The 18,979-nt window shown below is 39.6% G+C and overlaps 1 protein-coding gene across 4 annotated transcripts in view; it reads right to left on the bottom strand.

The window, feature by feature from the left end:
- Nucleotides 1–18,979, bottom strand: part of MED13 (mediator complex subunit 13) — a 49,599-nt gene that overhangs the window by 7,425 nt on the left and 23,195 nt on the right. For 2 of the 4 annotated variants that reach the window (XM_040650504.2, XM_046902699.1), the window contains 16 exons: nucleotides 17,265–17,410; nucleotides 16,765–16,815; nucleotides 15,984–16,181; nucleotides 14,882–15,076; nucleotides 14,157–14,319; nucleotides 13,750–13,860; nucleotides 12,013–12,711; nucleotides 8,171–8,387; nucleotides 7,189–7,273; nucleotides 6,865–6,986; nucleotides 5,661–5,751; nucleotides 5,276–5,490; nucleotides 4,705–4,901; nucleotides 2,944–3,860; nucleotides 1,522–1,689; nucleotides 242–465 (listed from right to left, as the gene is read on the bottom strand). In XM_040650504.2, coding sequence (XP_040506438.1) covers nucleotides 242–465; nucleotides 1,522–1,689; nucleotides 2,944–3,860; nucleotides 4,705–4,901; nucleotides 5,276–5,490; nucleotides 5,661–5,751; nucleotides 6,865–6,986; nucleotides 7,189–7,273; nucleotides 8,171–8,387; nucleotides 12,013–12,711; nucleotides 13,750–13,860; nucleotides 14,157–14,319; nucleotides 14,882–15,076; nucleotides 15,984–16,181; nucleotides 16,765–16,815; nucleotides 17,265–17,410 — 3,799 coding nt within the window. The remainder of the gene's footprint in view (nucleotides 1–241; nucleotides 466–1,521; nucleotides 1,690–2,943; nucleotides 3,861–4,704; nucleotides 4,902–5,275; nucleotides 5,491–5,660; nucleotides 5,752–6,864; nucleotides 6,987–7,188; nucleotides 7,274–8,170; nucleotides 8,388–12,012; nucleotides 12,712–13,749; nucleotides 13,861–14,156; nucleotides 14,320–14,881; nucleotides 15,077–15,983; nucleotides 16,182–16,764; nucleotides 16,816–17,264; nucleotides 17,411–18,979) is intronic. The other 2 variants (XM_040650505.2, XM_004946722.5) reach the window with 2 other exon arrangements.

Raw genomic sequence — 18,979 nt, 5'->3', positions numbered from 1 at the left:
GAGTGGCGTTTATCTGATACAGGTTCTCAAAACGTCTATTACTAAAAGGAAAGATGAGCAGCATGAACAACCCTTATCTTTCAAGTGCCCATTCCTAAAACCCTTTCTAGCAGGTTTCTGAGATAGGATTCCGTGCAAGCATTTATATCATGGGAGACAAGCCTGATAAGTAGTTATGAGTGTATATCAGAAACAGTTTTTCAAAAACCCATTTCACTGCTAACTGCCATAAATAATGTACCTCATATATTGCAGTCAGATCCCTAAAGAAGCTTTTTGCTCCATTTAGCAGAGCCTCATTCTCAGGGCACACCACAACATAAGCAACATCTCTTTGAGATCCGTAAGGTTCCAGCATCAGCCTCTCCCAGTACGGCAATGCAAACGGAGACAGCACCAGAAAATCGTAATCGTATCCCAACAAAAACGTTGGGATTGGCAGTGGTTCTGGGGACTCATCAGTTCCTGGAAAAGCAAGATAGATTTTTCCAATATATTAAGCAGCAAGCTTAAAAATTAACAACCTGCTTCTAGAAAACACGAAAAGAAAAAACACCAGCATTCCCAGCATCTAAAAGGAAGTAGCACTGATTATAAATGGAATAGTTCTCCTTTTAACAGACAAAAAGCATGCATTGCATGATCCAACCCTCTGAAAATAAACACAAAAAAAGAAAAAAAACAGCTGATTATTCTCATCTGAAATCTCCCAGGGCCTAAAGAAGTTACACAGTTGCTTATTATGTTTACCACTATACAATCAGGAACAGATCTTCACTGTCTAGGAAGCCTTCCTCATAGAATCTAAGGAATCAGTGATCAAAAAAGAGAGGGGAAGAGATGTAAATAGTCTGAGTGGATACATGAAGGACTACAGAAGGAAAACAGTTAAGAACACACTTTCACACGTATCCTAAGTGTGTATTTACGGTGTTCTAAATGTTTGAATAGCTCCAAAAGATCCACTGATGAAAGGTCACTCTTTTCCACGTTGGCAAACAAAAATCTCGCATATGCTAACAAAACCAGAGTTTAAACCTTCAGGTGAGTGCAAAAAATTGACTTTCTTATCTGTAAACATGCATCACGTTGGCTACTACAACTGTTTGTCATAGACATGGCACACTGGATGATCTCAGGTCTTCACTATAACTCAAACCACTGATCAATAAAGCATACTTTATCAAGTATTTCAAAGCTAATATTTAGTAATCGCTCTCTTTTCAACACTAAATCCATCTTTAAAATTTCAGTCCCTCAATTGGATAAGTGTCAGATGTATACAAGTGGTGCAATTGTCTATCTGAAAGTACACAGACACTTTAAGTTCATTTATTGTTCAAAAGAATATTTTCTGCTGAATTCTCCCCATAATTCTCCCCACTCTAATGGCTCTCACTGGTATAAAGAACGGTCCAGATGCTGTTCAGAATTCGAACAGGCTGGGCAGCATCCAGACAGTGAGGTTTGGTGGCTGGATCAAGCAAAGGCCAACAGACAGGAGTCTACACAGCAGCTTACCGTAAGAGCCTCTGCCAGCCATTTTGTGGAACTGCTGCCACGTGAGGGGGCCTTGCACACCCCACGACCGGACCGTGCGCTTCTTCTGAATGGCGTCTTGAAGAACGGGCTGGAGTGAGAGCAGCATACGAAGGATGTCCTGGGAACACTGCATGCTCACATCTACAACTGAAAGGACAAGAAAAGCTGTCAAGGCCTGCCACAACAATAGGGTAAAATACAACCTTTCACAGATCCTAAGACACCTTGATTTTACACAACTGCTTTCTTCCAAGATGCACATGCTGTTCGTGCAGGTCAGCCAAAGGCCAAGACAGAAGGATTTTAGCACACAGATTTAGAGCTTTCTTCTTCCTCACTCAATCATTCAAGACTAACAAACTGTTTCTTGTCTGTATAGTTCCTTCTCCTGAAACCCTTAATATCTCAGCATTCTTACTTCTTAGTCTAAAATCACAAAACAAAACAAACAAACCACCCCATTAAGCTATGCAAGTTAAAAACTACCTAATTTTCCCCTCCCACCAAGGAGGTTTAGGCAGACTGCCACCCAGTGCTCACTCCAGAGAAGTCAACAGAAGCTTCAGGCACGGTCCATTTCATCAGTTTCCCACCACTATGCCATCTAACACACAAACTTTAAGAATAAGAAACCGACACAAAATTTGTTAGGGCTGCAGTTTCACAACCTTCCTTTAAAAAGCATCTTGACATTTTTACATGCTAAGCACCAAGGTCACATACTACCAAGTCTTCTTTCTCCTGGGTACCTGAAAGCATTGATTTATCTAGAACCAGGGACTTAATAAACTTTAATGCCCTATCGATACACAGAAACCCATTTATGCTTTGCTGTTCATACTCTTTGCCCTTACCGATGTCTAAACTGCAGCTAACTTTGCTAAGTTCCGTGTTTTACTGTTACCTGGCTATAGAGGAGGAGTAGAGGAGAGGTAGATATGCAAATATCATAGGCAAGGGTGTTCCATGAGAAAGTGCGTTAGTAGACAAGGCAGGGAAAGAAAAGTCCAAGAGCCTTTGGTAGATCCAATGTACAACGAAGCATTGTTTACCACACACACCATTAAACTACCACCCCCTCTTACAGGGGGCAAAAGCCAACTGAATCACACATGGTTTCACTCTACCACAGTAGCCTTTCATGGCACAGGCCCCATTTGAACCACCTACACTTCCCAGCATTTACTCATTCCACAGAACCTCTGTGGATGCAGTCACCACAAACTGCTTTCAAAGGACAAGCCTAAAGAATCATTGTTTTGAACACAGTACAAACACGCAGTGTTGTTCCAAACGTGTATGCGTGCAGGTGGGAAAACTGCTTTTTAAGTATCCAGTAACCAACAAGGAAAACACACAAATAAAAACTCATAGGCAACATAAGTTGTTTTCAATATTTACCGTTTCTTTTTGACCAGTGGTGCAAGCAGGTAGTTTTCACAAGTGCTTCATCAACTTTCCCTCCTGACATATTGTCCATGAACTGGCGTCCATGCTCCAAGGCTAAGTAGCAGTCATTGCAACAATCCCTTTCTTCGACGCGTACCAGGTTGCTAACTGCACCAACTTTGGGAATAGGATCTTGATCTGCTGCTCCAAACGGTGAGAACAAGTTGGTGCATTGATCTTGCAGCAACAGTATTAACTCATCAGGCAGTTTCTCTGGTTCTTTCAGTCCTGCACTGCCATGTTCAACAGAAGTAGCTCTGAGAGCTTCAAAGCGTTTTTCTGCTTCTTTGCCACACTCTGTGTTACGTCCTAAAATATCCAATTCATCTTCAAGAAACAGTCCAGAACTGTTGCCAAACTTCCTATTCATAACAGCACTGAAACCACAGGTACACCGATACTGGGCCTCTTGTGTTGGATCAGGAATGTAAACTCCAACATCAGCACCTTTGATGTTCATATTGCAAACGCATATGCAGCAGCTGTCAAAGTTACAGTCTTTGAAGAGATTCATTACAGACTCTGAGAGAATGAGATTCACGTACAGACTGTGTGCCTCTGGAATGGAAGGCACAGTTGCAGGTTCAACAGAATTAAGTGGTCTACATGTCGATGGCGTGGAAGCTGGTGAGTATAAATCAGAGTTCTCATATTTGACTGAACCCTGCGCACTTGCCGGTCCACCAGCTCCACGAGGAGTCCGAGGAGTCCTTGGTGTTCTGGGAGTGGGGAAACGAGGGGTGGAAGGAGAAGGGAGAATTCCAGCTCCACCATTACTGGGTGGTGCACTACCCGGGGGCATTCCAAACGGAGTATGAGTTTGCGGCGTGTATGCAGGGCCATACTCTTGATCCATAGTGCTTCCATCACTGATAGGAGCCACAAGAAGAAAGAGATACTTTAAATAAATTTCAAAACCAAGAAGTCAAGTCAGTCTCAAATTGCTAAACAAGGACCTCCCTAATTAATATTTGCTTTTTTGAAGTAGTCTTTCACAATCTACAAAAAGATTTTCATTCCCTAAGGAACTTCAAGAGTGTTTGTTCTAAATGACTTTGCAGAATTCCCATTGTCAGTGCTGTTAAAGAATCCTTCCCCTCCTCCTTTCTTGTCATTTTCTTTCCACAAGGCTTCCAGGAAACAAGTAGTTTTTACTGTCTACACAAGTTCTATGGATATATGGAGCCTAAAAAGGCACTTCTTCCCTTTCATGTTTTATTTATATGTTGTCTTGATACACAACACTAAGAAAATATACTGGGCATAGCTTTCAACCACAGTAAATGTTCTTCTGGTCCCAGTATAGCTGAGATGATGGCTATTGAAGAAAAGAATTTAAGAAACAGAAGAATCACCTACGAAGCCTTTACAGAACCCTACAACACCACTGCAAAAAAAAAAGTCCCAAGTTTATGTGCACCTTGATCGTTACCATCTCCATTACTTATTTAAGCACTGGACTTCCACCATTAAGCTTCCCCAAGAAACCTTTAAATAAGACAACAAATAAGATGCACAGTTAAGAAGCCAATGAGAAGACTGTCTCTTGCGGTAAGGTTTAAGTGTAAAGTTTCCTTGAATCTCCTGTCAGCTGTCTGAACATAGTGCCTTTATAAATTTTTCTCGTTACATGCTTACAAAAGATAAAGTGAAGGAGTACTTTCTATGTTGTCAGTAACTTGAAGTCTTACAAAGATTAAAGATAATTCATACCCATCTTTGATAAATGGCATGGCAGGTCCCGGAGGAAGCAAATCCAGCTTTCCCACAGTCCAACTCTGGCGATATATGCACTCTTCTGGCAGTTTGATGGGAGGGAGACACTGGCTGGGAAGTGTCTTCAGTGGTGCAAACATGGAACATCCCACTAAGGCTTGGCAGTTCTCAGGTTTATAAACATAAGAATAATCCTAGAAGTTATACATGGTAAAGCATCAGCATGTGAATTAGATTGTATCAGCAATTACAACGCTTCTTAAAAAGAATGACTGAATACAAGTTGAGATTTACACATTCATCATTTGCACTCAGAAATGATACAGCAATACAAAACAAACCACGAACTGAAGTTACCAATATGTATTACTTAAATTTACTGATGGCTAATTTGAGATCATGCTTTCTTGAAGTTTAAAATAGTCAGATAGTACATATAGTTTTCTAGATGCATCTTACCTACCTCAGTATAATACAGGGCACAAATTACAAATCGCACATGATTTCCCACAGTTCTTTTTCAGGATTAATTAATAGATTGAACAGTACTCTATCAAACACTACCTACCTTTATTTCAGCAGGTTTGGGGCTGCAGAAACCCTCATCTACTTCAATCCTGAACTGAGCTCCCATACTGGAACTATTCCCTTCAAGTACTGTTCCTCCAAGTGTAGTGTCCATACTGCCATATTCCTTATTATTCATGTTCATTGGAGAAAACCCCATGATGTGTTGCTCCAAAGAAGGTGGAGTTGGATACATTTTATGGAGATCTGCAGTGCCTAATTTCAGATTAGAAGTAGGCTTTAGAACACGACAACATTTAGAGTTATTTCCTTTGTCTTAATATTTCAGTAGGGCAAAGGAAGCATATGCTTCCAAATTCCCACAGCATATTAGCAATTAAATGTTTAAAGCTAGTATTCTAATTAGAGAAGAAAATAAAGCTTACTTATGCATGACAGTGGATCTAAATTTCCTGCTTTTGCCTCTTTGCAGTTGGATTTGTCATCAGCACCATTCACTGTTCTTTTAGATCCAGGCTAGGAAAGAAGAGAAATATTGTAATAAAATCATTTCAGACACAAACACATTCATTTTTCCTGCTAACAGTAGATTTCGCGTGTAGTGGACATGCAAAGCTGGGAATATAAACAAAATAAGCCAGAAGCCTAACGCTGGTATTTGGGGTTACATTCGTCTTTCCTTCACTTTTGTAACTCAGAATGCTCTCCCATGAAATCACAATGCCATTAAAATGAATGCCCAGTTACAAAGTAACTCTCAGCCTGTTAGCAGACATTAAAAAAAACCAACTAAATAGGGCTACCTACAATCTCTCAGATAAAACATTCACACTCTCAAAGCCATACTAACATTACTGATATTACTGCATGAATAGGAACAGAATAGAGAAACAATTGCTGGAACAAGAGGTACAGGGAAGAAACAGCATTGAAATTAAAACAAGGGATATTTTACAGTGTTTAGACAGTACTATAATCTACAGAAAATAAGAGTGTCCATGCTGAAAAGCAAATACACTTGCTTTATGCTTTATATAGTAATGACCTTTGATGGCTATTAAGATCCTTCACACAGCTCCCATTCAAGCTGATGGGTATTTTGTTTGAGTAAGGGAATATAGATTTATTAACTGAACAAAGTCCAACTGAAAACAGACAACTGATTACTAACAGTATTGAAACTGATCTGTAAAGGTAATGAATTCAAAACCATTGGAAACTGCAAGAGAAACTGCACTAAGAAAATAACTACTGCAATGAAGCATCTTATTCAGCAGAATTCCTCTTCTCCTTAATGTTTTTGTTACATTTCACTATCACGCATATTGACAAGTTAAACAGTACCTAGGCCACAGGAAAACAGCATCAGGATCACTGCCAGATCTGTGAAACTATAACTAGAGGTATGAATGTCAGAGGCATATACTGACTGCATAGTAAAGATACAAACAACTTTCCGATCTTGTGTATCAGAAACGATTGTATGCGTCAATCAGAACAGTGTATCTGCTATAGAGAAGTTATGACACTTGCTTATTCACATCTGTTGTAACCTCTTAAAAACCAACTCATACACATTCCTTGCAGTTTTTTGTCTAGCAGCTGCCTTTACTTTTGCACATCACTTACTGTTAGTTCATCCTCATCAGAATTGAAGAGATTGTCAAGGTCAGTGTAAGAGACCACCAAGTCTGTTTCATGGATCAGGCTAGTAGATGCAGTGCGAGCATGAGCAGCAATACGTTGGGCATCTACAAAGAATAACAGATTACAGAAACACTTGTGATAAACACAATTAAACCACATTTCAATAACTATTTTGACAGCCAAAAAGAAAAACATGCAAGATATCTGAGTGATACTGAGAACATAGCTTCTATTTGCAAGGTTCAACAAGTAAAGTGTGTTACTGAACAGATTCTGAACTGCTTACAAGAAAAAAAGCCTCTTTACCTTGCTTGACAGAAGGACTAAACAAAGACATAGCATCCTCTCCTTCATGGGATAGAACTGTAACACCAGATGTACCGTCCTCAGCCTATTAAAGAAAGATGTAGAAAAGTTGGCTTAAAATCAGTTTGGGTGAAGGACACTTCATCTCCCTATGGGAATTCTGCATGTATCAGAAGGATCAGGTTCTCATTAGCCTTCCAGCTCAGTAAGGTGTAGCCTGGGGGTTTGGTTAGCAGTACTTGCTCAGGGAAAAGGAAGTCTGCAACACATAGTGCTATCAACACATAGAGGGAGAGCAAAGATAAAAACATAAATTGTAGCTTTTGTCTTGGGGATAAACACTTAAAATTTAAAAAGCAAGCTGTGTATTCTTGCTACAACACCTCATTGAAAAAAGCACATTATATCAAAGGCTATAAAATAACTATACTAGTAATTATTAATGAAACCCTCAATACCAGGAGAGCATATGATAAAGAAACAGTCCTAATAAGTGAACTTCTTTCACATGCAACCTCCCATCACAGTTGTATTTTCTCCCTTTTTTGAAGTGTAGGGAAGTAGGTGGCCCTTCTGCTTTAAATGCAGCCTCACTGGCTAAAATACAAAAAAAAAAGTGTAATCCACTCCCCAGGCAACTATTCAGAGTTCACCTCAGCTACCCTCAACCTTTCCACACATGAACAAAGCATATGCCTTGGTTTTAGCCTCTTGCACAAGCAACTGCTATCACCCGTTCCTAGATAAGCACATCTCTGTTGGGATTCAGCAGTGTTCTCCTAGCACAAGCCATCAGCCCCAGTGCAACAGCACCACCAGTGTGCCAGTCACTGAGGGAACACTGCTTACTTTCATTGGTTACCTCTGCTTCAATACATGTTTTTAAATGCATTTCTAAACACGTAAGAGAAGGATTAAAACTGTATTTAGTGACTAAAACAATTTTTCAACCGCTGATTTCCATTCTCACTCCCTCACTCACCTTGTGTTTCTTCCCAGTTTCCCTCTCGATGTTCTGTCGATCTTTTTTGCTGTCAGGAAATAAGAACTCCACATCACCTTCAACGAAGGCATAAGGGTCAATTTCAGGCTCCTGGTCAGCTTCTGACACTACTGCTGCTAGATACTGGTTTTTACTCTGATACTGCTGCACCAGTTCATCCGAAACCTTTAAAGGCTTCCTACATTGCACCATTAATCTGCACAGATGAGAAAAAACAAAATATTATTTATCACTAACGTGCAAATAATTTTGCTGCCATGCAGCCCTTTACAAAAGCAACTTAATCTTTCCTTCCCCCCTTTCTTCCCCTCCACTCCAGCTTCAAAAAAACTTTTTGGGAAAAAGACAAAATCATTAGTCATGTAATTCATCCTCCATACACACGTCAGATCCAGCACTGTGACTCATTCTGACCAGCTCTCCTCGAGCATTGTCAACCCAGATAAAGATTAGTAATACATCCCAGGCTACAGCTGTCATTTATTATGAAGTACAAATGGATTAAACAGTCCATAACCACTGAAAGAAACTCACCAGGTTAGAAAATTACTTATTGCCATTCCCCATCCGCATCTAAACAAACGGTCAGAAAGAAGCGGCTCAAGTTCTTCATATCTTAAGAATTTAATTCTACATAGAAAGACAGTATGTCAGCCTTTCCAGTAACACCTGGCTGTGTCTGACCAACGAACAATGCACATCAGTGTTCTGTTGGAAACTAAGTCAGGCTATCCAAAAATCCCAAGAAATAACTACACAAATGCTATGTTTAGTGGTCATTTGTATCACTTCTATAAATACCACATGAAGGTCACAGCACACCAATATCTAATTTACTAATAAACAGATTTCTCACTGTCAGCATTTTTCTTTTTGTCATACTTGGAGCCAAAAATGGAGTTGATAAGTGCACAAATTAGGTTTTTGTAACATTTATTGGTTTCACCAATGTGATGTTGCACAAGCAGAACGAATTTGGCAAATATAAAGCTATGTTATGAATATTAGCTACAAGTATGCCTCTCTATCTTCTACTTTATGTATCACAGTGCACAAGAGGTACCATGGGAAAAAGGTATTTTTTCCAACAAGACGACCATTCCAGCAGTGTCACACAAACAGCTGCACAATTTCTTCTTGCTCAGAGACCCTCTTCATCCCAAACTGACACAGAACAGCCAGTAAGAAGCATTCACAGGGATTTCACACATGAAATCAAAACGCATTCTCCAAGAATGAAGACTGCAGGTACTTCGAGTCCAAACACAGGTTCCAGCCCATCTATTATTTATTTGCTTAAGCCGCTACAAAAAAAGGAAATGCTACCCCATAGGAAATTAATGCCCCTCAACATTAGTAGGGACTGGTTTTGACTGCCTAGATACCACCCAGGTACTATCTGGAGGTCAGAATAAGGCTTACATTTCTCCTTTAGGAGACCAGAAAGCAAGAGAAGTGCTACAGAACAATTCAAACACGTAGACCCTGAAATTCTGTATAGAAAGATGCACAGTGATTCCTGAAGAGCTTCCTCACTGCCTTGTACATCCCTGTCAACTTAAGTAGCCTGCAGAAGGACACAGTGGCAGTTTTACTCTGTCAAACCTTCCTAGAAATAAGCTTTGCAAAGAAACATCTCACAGCCGACAACATCAAATCCATCTATGCTGGTTGTGGCAACAGCCCCAATAAAATCTTTAACACCACCACCACCCCCAGCCAACAGCACGATGAGCATGGCTTCATGTCAAGAACCATTGGCATTTATGTATGGAGTAGCACTCAGAGCTGAGCATTTCATCTTCCATCTCTTCCTTCTGTGGGATTTATAGAAGACAGCTTTCTAGGAAGAAGGAATTAAGCACCAAGAAACGTATACAGCAAAACTGAGCAGCAGCTTCCAGCATTTTCTGATAAGCACAGAAGAAAAGAAATGAATGGTAAAATAGTCTAGGAGAAAATGCACACACACACACACAGTTAATAAATTGTTAAATCAAACTACAGACCACGCAAGGAAAGATCATTTCTTGAACCGAAAAAGGAAAATACTTATGTTAAGCATGTCTTGGCTGGCTGGAATTAATTCAGGGGTGAAAAATGCTAAAATCCTATAAATTCACATCTTGAAAAAGCTGCGAAAAAAAACTAGCTAATGTAAACTCTTAACAGTTAGAAGATATGGCTTAGAACACGTATACAACAACAGACCAACAGCTACAGCAAACGTATCTCTTCCCACAGCTTTCCAATGCAGCAAATGCAACGACTGCTCTCTGTAGCTTTCCACTGCCAGCAGTGAAACAGAAAAATCACACCAATTTTCAGCCTTGCAAGGAGCTGCTTCAGCTCTATCACAAATTAAAGCACACCGTGTCCTGGGGGTAGAGGGGAACTCAATTTGATATTGGTCACACTGAGATTCTCCTTTTACCTGAACAGAAGCACAATTCTGGATCAAAATAATCGACAGCAATTGAGTTGGCAGAGGCAATTCTTGGTGCACTCACAATGATTTTTTTTGGTCACAGATCACACCCCTAAACCAAAGTTTGTCACCTCTGCACCCACGTCTGCATCCTGTTAAGTTTACATTGCTATTCACAGCCCTATCAGCACCTGTTGCTTCCCATTACCACCCTTATCCTGCAGCATTCCCACTGCAAGCTACATGTCCTCACAAGGAAGTAAAGTAAGAGAGATGACAGGAAGAATTTCTTAAGTAGTTTGACAGCAAAGGAGACAACACAGAGCCAAGAGGCTTGGGGGGGGGGTTCTGTTAAGCTGGGTTTTTTGTTGGGTTTTTTTTGGCTTTTGTTTGTTTTTAATTTTTGTTGTTGGTGGTTGTTTTAGGGTTGTTTTTTTGTTTTATCTGGGAGAGAAAAACCACTTTGATTCATTCTGCAGCAAAACAAAACTCACACAGCTACCCCTGCTTTGACAGAATCAATACAAGTTTTAACACTAAAAACACTACTGTTGTTTTTCCTCAATTGCCTCTAAGCTTCACAGTTTATCAACACTTAGACAATAAGCCACCATAATATCAGCTTAAACAAAAATACAAAAAATTCCAAGATCCCAGACACATTTCCTGTACCTTTAAGGCTGTGGTTTTAAGACGGAACTAGCATGACTCTCAACTTAAACATGCTTCATTTAATGAATGGGGGTTTCCCATATGATCTGGGGCCCAAAACAGCAAGGGCAGACAAACACTGGTCACTTGTTCCATTTGAACGATAACCTCAAGCCCTTAAACCTGCTGAACAACAAACCCAAGTCACAGCAAGATGTATAAACTGATGCTCGTGTTCTCTTGAGAAATTTCTGGTATTAGAAAGTAGTTGTCGTCCATATTAGTTAATGTCTTCCAGGAAAGCAGATTAGCTTCTTCACTGTTCTCAGTCATTTAAATAACCAGCTTTCAAAATTAAAGAATAAAGAGAAGAGCAGAACTGTTTGGGACCATGAGTCACTGTTTGGGACCGTGAGTCCCAAATGGGCATAATTTGGCTACAGATTAATTTTTGAGTAGAAAAATAATATTCATTATCACCTGCTAATTCAGAGTTCTAACAAGGAAAAGCTGAAAAGTCTTACGACATATTTGACTGTGCTTCCTGCCCACATCTCACAAGTATTACATTCTTACGGACAGACAGCGCTGAAATCAAGGCTTACTTGGCAACACTGCTCAAGCTGATGAGAGCAACATTATGCTTTAGTGTCAAGTTTGTTTATTAGGAGAAACTACTGCCTTTGGCCTTTCACTTTCCTCACTTTCTCACATCATTACTGTAACTTGAAGTATTACTTACTCTGTAACTGATGTTATGTTCTCCTGTCCAGCAGGTATTACTGGATCATCTCTCAACTTATCATTTGGAAGCTGAGGTGGTAAGAATTCCACATCCTTTTTCTTTGGAACTTTGTAATACTTCCAAGTAGTATCAGCTTCGTCTTCCTCCAAATTCACTGCAGTACCAATATACATGGTAGGCTCTATAACTTCAGGAAATTGAGCTGGAAAAGGCTGAGACAAGCCATCGAGTCTGTCTTCCATTGTTTTGGTGGGAACCAAGGGATCTGGTGTTGGCATCTGGTAGAAATGTTGACTCTGAGGAGTAGAAGGAGCTTTATTTACCCCTTCATCAACTACATCACACGGGTGAGGACTAAGTGGTGGTGGCTGAGGTGAATTTGCCATTTCAGCATTATGCATTTCAGCATTATGCATCTGAGGAGTCTTTGCTACATCATTAGTTCGGATATTTGAAAATCTCACTTGACTGTCTGGTGCAGTCATCACAAGCCTCTGACTTGCCGAATCTGCCTCCATGGCAACATCATCACTGATAGATACACGATGATGAAAAGGAGTCAAAGGGCGTTTTTGTGGCTTATCCCCTTTGTCTTGCTTCTCATTCGTCTTGTGCTTTGGAGCTGCTTGCTGCTGCTGGCCCACAGGTGGTGCCTGCCCCTGTTGACCTGAATTTCTTGGTTTGAGATTTTTGTGCCTGCAGAATTAACATAGGGAAAAAGACTTCACGTTAATCTTTCAAATATGCCTATCGTGGCTTTTTCACTAGGAAAGAATTGGCGTCTAAGCCATTAAACAGGTGATTACAGAAGTCTGAAACCGATAGTATTTTGAAAGGAAGCTGCCTCTGACCATAACTTATTTTGAATGACTGGACTATCATTGCAATATCTCAGAATACCAACTTAAAAAAATGGGAAAAGCTGTCCTATGAGCCCAACACCCACACAATCCTCAAAGGCAGTTACAGAGTATCATCTTCCATTAACAGAAATAGTTAGTTATATGAGCAAAATGTTGCTTTTAACTTCCACCAACGCTGCTGAATCAATAGAAAAAAAACCTAAGAATGAGCAAGTGACTTCCTGGATTCAACCATGAATGCAAACCAACAGTGTTGTGCAAGTCTCTGCATTAAGGAGTTAGAAGTCAAGCTGTCAGTCCCACAAAACCTACAAAATACTTTGTACCTTATGTAGCTATTTACCCCGAGAAAGGTTTCATACCTCCACTGCATTAGTACAGTTCATTTGTTTCTCCCCTTCCCCCCCCCCCCCCCCCTCCCCCCTTCCCAGTATAAACGTACTTGAGATTAAACATTTCAACTTCCAGTTCAAGAGACCAACTCTCAGGATGATCTAACAGAATGAATGATACAAAATAACAAAGCCTAGAATTTAACATGTAAGATTAGGATGCTGAACTGCATGTACATCCTTAGGGCCTGGGTATTCTCTGCCACTCTTCTATTAGGAAAGTTACAAAATACACAGCTCACGTTGAAACCAGAAAGCTAAAACATTTCAATAAAGAAGAAAAACGCATTTCTTTCAACACGCTACACCCTCCAGACATCAATTTTGAATATTCTAATATTCAATTTGCAAGGTAATAACTGTAACAATTTAAATCAGAAATGTTTTGAGCCTTTGCAACACTTCAGTCACCTAAAGATAAACATTCTACAAGAGTGAAACTTTGCTGAAATAAACTGCGAGTCTGCTGAATACCGTACCTAGAGCAATTGCAATTTGTCCTCTGTGTGGCTTCAACAAAGTCCCAGGATGCTACCTTGTCAGCTGTCTCTTCGTCACACAAGCCATTTGATGTAGCAGAATATTTCCGCCTATGATTCAGTATGGGAGAGTTATTTGAGATCAGCACATATTATCTTCTGTCAAGCCTCAAGAACAGTTTTGTGACACAGGATTCAGCAAAGAAATTATAAATAACCATTTATGAAGGCATTAAACTTAAGAGATAAGCAATCCACTTGTTAGGAACCAATTAACTCCTTTAAAATTTGTTTTAACAAGAAGAAAAACACCTTCTACTAGCAGTCACAGTGTATTTACCAGAGCTACTTTCCACAGCGCACAAAATACCATATTTCCTTCTGTATCACAAAGGGAGAGTACATACTTGTTCTGTGTTCTGTTCATATTGCATTCTTGCCAAACTCTGTCCACCACCTGATTGGCCAGTTTTCTAGGTATCTTGCCACCATGATGGCTAGTACTGTCAGAGATAAATCCATCAGAAACTGAAGAAAACTTCACCCATTTCTGGGCAGACTGAGCATCAACTGAAAAAGCAGTACCAAAGGAAAGTTTTAGGCAATGAAGTGATACATTCACAATCACTGTTAGTTCAATTCAACCAGCCCTGGAAAAAATCAGGGAAAACAAGCATCTTCTTCAATTATAGGCAATCAAAACAGACAGGAAATTTAAGTATAGCAGAAAAAAAAAAAGACAAAAACCCAAACCCACAACCCCCCAACCACAAACTGCTCACACATCCCTCTTCTGAAAACAAAACAAAAAAACAACAACACTATTTGTAAAGTTATCTGAAACTACTACTAAGTCTTACCTGCTTTGACTTAAAGCAAATTTCTATACTCACTGCTCACACACAGTCTGTTGGAATCTGAACTACAAAGAAACGTCCGAGGACTGTGAAAAGGCTGAATACCAGCTTACCAATTTCTGAGCTACACAGTGGTGCTTATAAAGCTGCTCCAAAATGCTTAGATACACACACCGCACACAGAGGAGGAAAGTACTAGACTACAGCATCAGGTACAAAGCTTGATGTAAAGAAGAAGCCATCAAAACGTCCACAAGATGCTAGTTGCACTGTACCTGTTTGAACTTCCTCGGGGGATGTTGGAGGAGTCAGAGTTACTGAGGACATGGCAGGATCTCGTGTGGAAGCAGGCACTTGGTGGACACCCAAGCAAGTAGTTGAACAGTGAGATGTCCCAACAGTACTAGGAGCAGGGATGTCTGTTTGGGGAACTAGAACGAAGCACGCTGGATATACCATTCGCACACCAGCTAATAAGGAAAAAAAAAAAAAAAACAGGCTTATTTTACAGTTTTTCACCAACAACTTACATTTAAGATAGCCATCAGAAGGATCACCTTACCAGTTAAATTTACCTACCTTGCACCAAACCTTGCAAAGAGTCTGCTATCATCATTACTTTACGCTTTGCTTTATTATATGGAAGATTTAGGTGAGTGAATAAAACAGGGTTTTTATGTATAGCTAGAGACAACTCTGTCATATACAACTACTTGTATTTATCTTCTTTCATTTATAAATAAAGCTGAAGACAACATTTTTAAGTATCATATAACACTGACAAGATTCCTATCCCCATCAACATAACGGTCTTCAGCCACCACTGCGATACAAGCTTGTAGCACATATTACAGAGAAATGATTACATTAGTTGGCAAATCAAAGGTCAATAGCTCACCGCAGACAAACAAACTACTGTGTCCCAGGAGCTTACACTTTAGGAACAGTGGCAGATAAATGCAGTGCTTGAGTACATTGAGTTCTTTAGGATTGTGGTTTTGAAGAAATCCCTGAAAGGCATGTCTGTTCTGTTTGAATTTGCAGAGATTCTGAAACAGCACAACATGCTTTTGATGCATCTCAGATGCCAACAGTGATAGTCTAGTGGTTTGTTTGTTTTGGGGCTTTTTTTTGTTTTGTTTATAATATAAAAATCAACAGTTTCGCTTCTAAGGGTACCAACTAAAATACCTCACCCACTCGGTCTGCAGAACCCAATTTAAGTAGCCATTCATTTTAGACAGGCCTGAGAATAAACTAGACGAGCAAAACGATCACAAATAGTTGCAAAAGAATGAAGTGGGGTCATGTTTGCATTCAGAGTTTTTAAACCTAACCTGTTAATTTCAGTAATTAAAACGTAATGAGAGGACATACCAACAAGGACTTCAACAGCAGCTAAAGAATCATCCTCCCAATCCATATCTTCTTGTTTTTCCTCGGACCCCTCCTTCAAGTTTGAAGTGACAGGATAGAATTGTTTCCATTCACCAATAAGCTTTTTTGTAGATGAATCAGAAAGTTTGAATGACTGCCCAGTGAGCGTGCCATTTAATCCAAAGGGACTTAGAATAACTAAAAAGATAAATAGAAATAAATTAGATTGTATCTAACCAAAATCTGCACTTGCCCATTAAAACAGCATTAGTGTTATTTCAGCCACACCAAATTAACAACTTACCACTGGCAAGTCAGAATGCAACCTGATCACATTTGACTACATGGCACAAGTTGTAGGCAATGTGTATGCATTGTTAAATGTACGTGTACTGTAAGAATCAAGTTACCACAATTACAAATTAATCCGTTTAAACAAGCAGCAATCAAGTTTTGATCTTGACCAGCAAAGACTCTGCAATACACAGGTGGGATAAAGAGGACCATCTCAAATTCTGACAGAGTTAAGGTGTTTCCCCATCCTTTTGTTCTGCTGGGTACTGTTACAACAATGCCACATATATAGAAGGAAGTAATCTGTTTCATGTTTAGTCTTGTCCATATTAGGAAAGCACAGCTGCTGTTAAATTGCATTCAAAGAAAGCAAGTTTGGACAATGAGCATTAATAAACAAGGGCAGCACGTGGTCATGCAGGAAAAGTGATTTCTGTAGCCAACATAAGTGTGTCTAACACAGGGAATGATCAAACAGCCCACTAACCAGACTCAGGCCCCATCGCTCCTTTGTCTTCGAGAGCATAGCCTGCATCTGCTGGTGGAACCAAAGGAATTTACAGGCAAGGGAGAGCCAAATAAAAAGGGGGAAGGGGAGTGAATAGATTAAGTAAGTCAGGTCAGAAATGGACTTCTAAAATAGAAGTTGAGGAAGGTACGTGGGGGTTATAAAGCATGTTGAAAACACTGTTGAAAAAGCTAAATGTTCGAGTCACCAATAGGACAGTACTTGGAAATTAAATTTACTGTGCCATAAATCACATTATTGGGCAACATGCCAGAAGAGGAATATGGAAATCATCCACCTGCAGAAGACCTGAGATAGACCAAATGACTTAACTAGCTATGTCAATACAGCAGACATTTGAGTAGAACACAATACATGACATCCCTGCTCCCACTCCCAGCCTCTATCAGAAATCCTCATTCTGAACAACTGAAAGGACTGATTTATTTCAACAGACATTAGTGATTACGAAAACCTACCTTGAAAAGGGCTGTTAGACTGCTGGGCAAGGGTGAGGTGTTCTTCACTAAGCAGGTACACAGGCTGATGCTGACTGATCTCCACACTGGTGCAAACATTACTATCTCCATGTAAGAAGAAGGTGAATGAGCAGGACAAGTGCTCGCTGGGGAGAGAAAAAAAAACAAATCCTAAGAATAGATCTCAAAACAGTAGGTTGATCAGTTTTTCACTAATTTTGAAAGAACTTCATTCCAAAAGTCTTACTAATTAGCACTAAAAAAAAAAAAAATCCATTCTATCTGAATAACAAGGAAATGCTAAATACACATTCCTTGAAGTACTTACAAAGTATTTCAGTTTAAAGCTAAAACCAAAGATCAATCAGGAAGATTGATCAAACAGGAGATGCTAAGTTTTCAGTCTCTTTAGATTGAGACTTCATATTTTGATTTCGAGAAGAAACTTAAACTCTGCTTTTTGCAAATCAATTAAAAGTAAACTGACAATATTTGTATAGCGTATTTATTTAAAAGCTGCAAACGTATTTCTGAACATTCATTAATTTTAATGAGGCCGTATGTAGTCCTCCTGCCACAGATTCAGTCAGCAGAATTTATATTTTAACATTTATATATATTTTAATTAAATGGCAGGCAGAGATTGGGAAGGAAAAAAAAAGCAGAAGCAAGTTGCAAGAAATAGTGCATTTAGGTATACAGTTGCATCTGAAAAATCACTTAAAAACATATATATTCATGACAATTTGAGTTCTATAAGTTATCTCAAGTGTGTGACAGACCAATAGATACCCATAGGAAAATACAGGTGTTAAAAGCAAGATGTTGTTTACATAGGACATCAGATTAGGGCCAACATTTCAGCAATAGAAGGATGACAGTCAAGGAGAAGCTTAAAAAATCCTTCATAAACTACTGATCAGAAAATAAATCTTTCTCTTTAAGGAGGGCAGCATCAAGCACCTGCTCAGTCTCAGGAAAAGAAAAGATACAGGTCAAGGGAAACAGACTAAATGAAGCGAGTCAAAATAGCAGATGGCAGTGCATTTTTGCAAGGTCAAAAGGAAAGACACTTCATGAACTACCATACCCTAAAAAGACTGTATGAATGCAATATCACCTTTTGCCCCAAAAATAAAATTAGATTCGATCGATTGAATAAAAAAAAGTCTCCAGGTCATGGAAGAACTACAGTATCCCTATTAAAATAAAACCTCCATAGGCGTGGTTACCAGATACATGAGTGTCATTGCCAAGGCATTTCCTCCAGCAGGAGGTAGATGGTAAGAGACTAAACTGGATGGGGAAAAATATTTCTGAAACTGGTACAGTCTGTTCAGTCTATGACAGCAGAGATAAATTGGTTTACTGATCCACACCCCAGAGAGCAGCCACCAGGATGGGCACCGCAACAAGACCACCATCACAGCGTAAAATACATGGCTTTGACTATCAACAAATTAAATTTAGGGACCTAAACCTCTTCAAGGATGAGAAAACCCACAGACTGGTTGAGGAGGAAGAGCAAGTGAAGCACGATATTTCTTATTACAGTAACTGAAAGCTACAGGCCATGAAGTGAACCAACAGAAACCTCTATGGGAGTTTGCCTCGACTGCACCACAGCCATTTTCAAGGTGCATCAAACCTGTGACAGTATGCTGACCTGCTCTTCACTTTTTTTTATTATTTATTTTTAAAGAACAAAAAGAGCC

This window comes from Gallus gallus, chromosome 19 (genome assembly GCF_016699485.2).
Source record: "Gallus gallus isolate bGalGal1 chromosome 19, bGalGal1.mat.broiler.GRCg7b, whole genome shotgun sequence".
Taxonomy (NCBI): Eukaryota; Metazoa; Chordata; class Aves; order Galliformes; family Phasianidae; genus Gallus; species Gallus gallus.
Note: the sequence above shows the minus strand (reverse complement) of the source record. Positions and strands in the feature narration are given on the sequence as shown.